The sequence below is a fragment of the Alligator sinensis genome, unplaced genomic scaffold (genome assembly GCF_000455745.1).
Source record: "Alligator sinensis unplaced genomic scaffold, ASM45574v1 scaffold432_1, whole genome shotgun sequence".
NCBI classification, from domain to species: Eukaryota; Metazoa; Chordata; order Crocodylia; family Alligatoridae; genus Alligator; species Alligator sinensis.
This window is the reverse complement of record NW_005841998.1, coordinates 2,533,314-2,539,435: the sequence shown is the minus strand read 5'-3', so window position 1 is coordinate 2,539,435 and position 6,122 is coordinate 2,533,314. Positions and strand designations below refer to the sequence as shown.

Here is a 6,122-nt window from a genome sequence, read left to right as displayed (position 1 = left end):
TGCTGAAGACCCCCGGGCAGGGCACTGGGGCAAAGCCGGAATCGTGGCTGGGTTTCTGGAACTCCCGCCTGGCCTGCCCCGCGGAGGCCTGCCCGGGCTCCTGCTGCCCCAGCCCGGGCCTTCTGCCCCTTGCCAGGGTCCCTGGGCTCCAACCCCGGGGCCCCGCAGCCATATGATGAAAGAAAGAAAAAAAAAAATCAAATAAGTTTGCAGCACTGTGTCTGTCCCAGAGTCAAATGTATATCATTGTATAAAAGCTACAAAAGTATGTAAAACATACTGGACAATGACAGCATGGTGGGTAATGCCATGACTTCCCACATCCTACCAAGCATCATCAGAATAAAAAAAAAAAATAAAAAATGTACTTCACCTAGAAACAGCGGAGTAGTTGCTTCATAAGTAACTTCATTAGGATCAGCTCCTGCTTCCAAGAGAATACTGATGCTTTCCAAACACCCACGATTTGCAGAAAGATGTAACGCACAAGTACCCTCAAATGTCTTTGATTTTACATAGTCATCAGATGGAGCTACGGATCAGAAAAGGAAAAAGTAATAATTAAATATGACCTTCTAAAAAGAACCATAACTTACCATATTGCATGCTTCTTTAAGACATGTTGCATAGATTGCATTTTTGGTGTGCACGTACCCCATAAAAGTAAGATCAGATTCTTATAGCTAGTGGCATCTTCTGGGGCTGCACATGTGCCCTACTGGTTCCTCCCACACACACCCAAAGGCATAAAGGATGGAGTGGTCTCAAATGTCCCTCAGCTTTTTCACCAATCACGAATCCAGAAAGTTTAGGATTCTATATTAGCTGGCAAGGAGAGTGAGTCAAACAATCCACAAGGACAACACATTTAAGAAACAGCTGCTATAAAATAATAGTTTTTCTGTGATCAGCCATGCATATTATGATTTGAGAGACCAAACAGCAACGTTTTCATAGTCGAGCTTGTATGACTTCACTGCTATAATAAACATCATATAATAAAGCTCCAGCCAAGGAAGAGGGCTGGGTGGAAGCGTGGGCTTCCACATACCGCATTTTGTCGCACACAAGACACACCATTTTCCCCAAAAACAGCTTCTGAAAATGGGACTGTGTGTTATATGCAAGAAATCCAGTAAGAGCAGGTTCTCAACTTATAGATAAAACCAAAAGTAAAAACTGCAGCAATCCACAGAGAGCCAAAAAACACGCAGGCTCAGCTCCCTTGCTGCTACTACTCACTCACTCCAAGAAAATATTTTTTTCTTTATTCTGCCTTTCAAAAATAAAGTTGTGTATTATATTCCAGAGCATACTGTATGCAACAAAATATGGTAGTTGCACTGCAAATATCAGAAAGAGGGATTCTTGTAAGGCAGCAACAGAAGCTAACTCAGCCTTAGTGGAACGGTTGGCACTAATTTTCTTAAGTAATAGTTTGAGTGAATCTAATTTAGTTGTATCATAGTATGATTTAATACAATTACATGCTCATTTAGACAATCTATGTGAATACTGCCTAAGCACCAACTCTATTTGCAAACCTTCACCACATCTTGGGAAAATCTTAAAAGGTTTTATTCTGTGAAGGTTGTATGAGAAGTGTCCAAGCCACATCAGAATCATATAGGTTGGCTTCCTCCTCTTTTGAATGGGAGCTAGGAAAAGTACTAGATCAATCAGCTATGTTAGATGAAAATTAGAGAGAGCTTTTGGTTAAAACTTAGGATGGGGCTTAAAAGTCCCATTTGTCTTTATTAACCTGCATATGGTGGGAAAACATGAGAGCCTGAATATGCCATACCCTTTGAGCTGATGTTATAATAAAATGGCAACTTTAATAGATAAAAGGCATTAACAGAAAGCTGTCCAGGGCCAAAAGGGGGTCCTCTATTAACCCAGCACAAATTATATAGATGCATCACAAAGAAGAGTTCATCATGGGGGCACAGAAGGGAATTGGTAAAAGTTCATCATGGGGGCACAGAAGGGAATTGGTGAGGTTTTACTCACCAAGGTGCCCCTGGGGGTTATAAGAAATAACGGCCATAAGCTAGCAGAGAGCAGATTTAGACTAGACATTAGGAAGAACTTCTTCACAGTTAGAGTGGCCAAGGTCTGGAATGGGCTCCCAAAGGAGGTGGTGCTCTCCCCTACCCTGGGGGTCTTCAAGAGGAGGTTAGCTAGTATCTAGCTGGGGTCATCAAACCCCAGCCCTCTTCCCTGCCTATGCAGGGGGTCGGACTCGATGATCTACTGAGGTCCCTTCCAACCCTAACATCTATAAGAGGGATCCTGAACAGCAGGAAACCCGTAGAGACTCCTTGGCAATCTAGGAACTACAGAGTGGAAGACATAGTGGTCTGAAGAACAGGCTGATGAACAAACACTGCTGCTACAAGTGTATATGCTAAATGTAAAAGTGGAATAAAAAAAAAAAAAAAAAAAAAAAAAACTGTGTTGCCACAGGATTGGAGGGAAGGTTATTTTGTGGACTGAAAGATGATTAAACGATAAAAAGCAAATGGTAGAGCCAAATGGTCACTTTTCAGAATGAAGGGACATCAAAAGTGAAGCCCTGTAGGGATCTGTGCTGGACCCTATTTTGTTCAAGTTTTATAAGTGACCTGAAAATGGAGGTACATAGTGAAATCTTCCAGTTGGCAGATGATACCAAGTTATTGTAATCCAGTTCCAAGCTGATGGAGAGGAGCTGAAGAAAGATCTGACCAAGCTAAGTTAGCAGGCAAAAAAAATAGCAGATGAACTTCAATATCAACAAGTGCGAGGTAATACACCTGGGGAAAAGTTAACCTCAACTACTGTACATACACACACCTGGGTTCTGAAATAGCTGTGTCATCATGATTCAGGAAAGAGACCACAAAGACACTGTAGATAGTATTTTAAAAACATCAGCTCACATCAGCTCACTATGCAGTGGAGACCAAAAAAAGCCAATAAAATGTTAGGCATTATTAAGCGGAACACGACAGAGGTCTACAAAATCATAAACGGTGTGGACAAAGTGAACAGGGAAGTGTTGTTTACCAAGTCCCAAAATACTAAAACTAGGGGGCACCCACTGAAAATAGTAGGTCTCAGGTTTAAAACAAGAGAAAGTTATTTTTTTACAGCAACACAGTTAACTTGTCTGCCAGCAGGAGGTGGTAGAGGCGGACAGCACAGTCAGGTTCAAAAAGGGACTGGATACGTTCATGGGTGACAAATCTATTAATGGCTATTGAACAGATCAGTCAGAGATCTTCCTCTGGCATCTCTAACCTGATAAATGGTGGATGCCAGGAAAAATAATGAATAGGGGACAGATCACTCTGGATATACCTGGTTCAATGCTCTCCTTCTATAGCATCCACTCCTGTCATGGTGGGATACTGGGCTAGAGGAACCATTGGTCTGACCTAGTATGACCCTTGTTGTGTTCTCTGTAAGCTTTAAAGAGTAGGGCTAGGGCTTGCATTATTACAACCAAGCACTACTAGCATTAACTGGATCAGTAGGCAGACGTACATTATCCCTAAACTTCATCAGATAAAGAAGGAGCCCAGGAGGGAAACTGTCAACAGACAGACAAACAGACACTGAGCAAAATGTTTGGCATGTCTTGCTCTCAGAGCCACCCAAGCCTTTTGTTTCATTGGCAACCTTAGATCTGGCCATTCCTCAGAACTGAGTACTTCACTTACAAAAACTATTCAAAAGGATGTTTAGGCTAACATAACAAATAGTAATTGTGTCAGCATTGCAAACCCCACCAAGAATCTCAGAATGTTCTCAGCATAGCTAACAATAAAGAATACTCCCCCTGCAACGGCAAAATAAGGAAATATATCCCCAAAACACACGAGCTATTATTCCTGAGTAGGCCAGTGCAATTTTTACAGTCATTTTTATAACTGCAACCACATTCAAATTTACAAAAGAAATCACTAATAAATGAGATGGTGCATCTCTTACATTGTAATATTACACTACTTTACAGGGGAAATTTCAAACAAAATTGCCCCATCCTGAATGAAGTGTTCCATACCTGAATGAATTAATAGCTTCAGACATTCACTTGAGTTGTGGGCTGCTGCTTCATGGATTGGCATCCACCCCCTGTTATCAGGAACATCAACACTGTATCCTTGTCTAATTAGTTTCCTCAAAATTTTGATGTTTCCTTCTCTAGCTGCAAGTCCAACAGTAGAGCATCTATCGGAGTAGGCTTCTGTGAAATCCATCTTTTCATGGAGCTCACTCTGTGAAGGGGAAGGAAAAGGGGGTTGAAATTTGCTATTGGTACAATAAATCTATGGTACATAATTGCTATACAAAATGCATCCTTAAACTCTGGGCCAAAATCATGAAGTCTGTTTAATTTCACCTGTTTAATCGGGACCCTATTTTTGGATTAATTTTACGGCAGTATTTATAAGACTTCCACCTTGCGAGGAAAGATCCTGCTTCGTATTTAAATAAAATGTAAAGTCTGCAAACTGTTTTGCAGGCCTCAACTCAGGCATTTTCGGCTTCCCTCTTGACAACAATGCCATATGATATTTCACAGGGTTCAGCTCCTAATCCCTCTAGGGAGATGAGAGTCTGCAAGGTATCCAGGGGTCCTCAGAGGTGCACAGCTGCTAGGTTGGCTGGGCTGCACCAGCTACTTGCTGCAGCTTTTATTGCCAAGAAGGCTACTTCTCTGATCAGTGGTATAAGACTGCTAAAGAACTTCAGCTGATGGGAGTTGCACCCTTTGAAGGCAAAGCAGCAGCCAACAGGTGAGCACCGCCTTCTCCTTTCAGCACCCCACCGCCAGTGAAGTGGGCTGGGAACTGGCAGACGTGCATGACCTGCTGTCTATCCTCGGCCCTGAGCCTTGAGTGAAAAGATGCTGCTTTGCAGCCTGCTCTTTTCCAGCACTCCAGGGAGAAGAGGAGCTTGCCTTCATGCCCCTGAGCTAGGGGCTCCCCTCAGGGTTGCCAGGTCTTAAATAAGACATTATCGTCTTGGAAGGTCAAAATTGTTGTATTTGCTGAGAAACTACTGTACACTGAAAAAATTGTAAGTATGCAAATAAGTCCTTTGCTCATTTATTTTGTATTGTTCATTGTAAGGCACCAGTGAGTTAGAACTGGGTCATCGAAGTTGAAGCATTTCTTTATTTCATTTCGAGGCAAGCTTTCACAAGTGTTGACAGCAAGTCCAAAAGACAGTGAAGACTCCCTGGCAGTGACTTGGCTTTTGCATATGGCGCATCAATTAAGTGCCTCAGAAATACTCTACCTCCTGCTTGCCACCAAACAACTTTGAGGTAATTATTCCAACTTTTCTCCTAGCCTAATCTAGGCACAGAAAATGGACTGTTCCAAACAGGAGATTTTACCACACCTTCAACTCTCCTATGAAATACAAACTTTTATTTCTACCCAGGAGAACTTGTACAGTCTTTTCCCCTATGCTTGAAGGGTGCCTGTGCCTGAAAGCTTGCAAATAAAGAAGACAAGGTTCTTTGAGTTGATCTGGTATCTTTTATCAGACCAATTGAGTAGCTGAAAAAAAGTTCTTGGGAAGCTTTCAGGCAGTCACCCTTCGTCAGGCATGGGGTGCCTGCTGGTCTGCAAATACACTTTTTTTTTGTTGTTGCAAACATCTAGTCGGTCTAATAAAAGATATAACCTCTACCACGAGTTCCGATTCAGAAATGCTGGTGCATTTTGAACACTTTTACTATTACTGGTCGCACGAGGGTGGAAATGCTGGTACAAACAGGATCCTTCTCGCGCGCCTGGCAGCGCTGGCTCGCCTCTACCGCAGCCTGCTGCTTGTCCTGTCACTTCCCCTCCCGAGAAGGAAGGCTCCGGGACCCGCGGGGAAGCGCAGAGGCCGGATTCCGATTCAGAAATGCTGGTGCATTTTGAACACTTTTACTATTACTGGTCGCACGAGGGTGGAAATGCTGGTACAAACAGGATCCTTCTCGCGCGCCTGGCAGCGCTGGCTCGCCTCTACCGCAGCCTGCTGCTTGTCCTGTCACTTCCCCTCCCGAGAAGGAAGGCTCCGGGACCCGCGGGGAAGCGCAGAGGCCGGATGACTCCGGGGGCCGCCCCTTCCCG

General features: G+C 43.4%; 1 protein-coding gene across 6 annotated transcripts in view; it reads right to left on the bottom strand.

Annotated features, from left to right (window-relative positions):
* The window catches only part of ASB3 (ankyrin repeat and SOCS box containing 3), a 109,488-nt gene that overhangs the window by 61,159 nt on the left and 42,207 nt on the right, over window positions 1-6,122 (bottom strand). For all 6 annotated transcript variants that reach the window (XM_006021589.2, XM_006021590.2, XM_025201565.1 and 3 more), the window contains 2 exons: window positions 4,052-4,265; window positions 374-532 (listed from right to left, as the gene is read on the bottom strand). In XM_006021589.2, coding sequence (XP_006021651.1) covers window positions 374-532; window positions 4,052-4,247 — 355 coding nt within the window. In that variant the 5' untranslated portion in view covers window positions 4,248-4,265. The remainder of the gene's footprint in view (window positions 1-373; window positions 533-4,051; window positions 4,266-6,122) is intronic.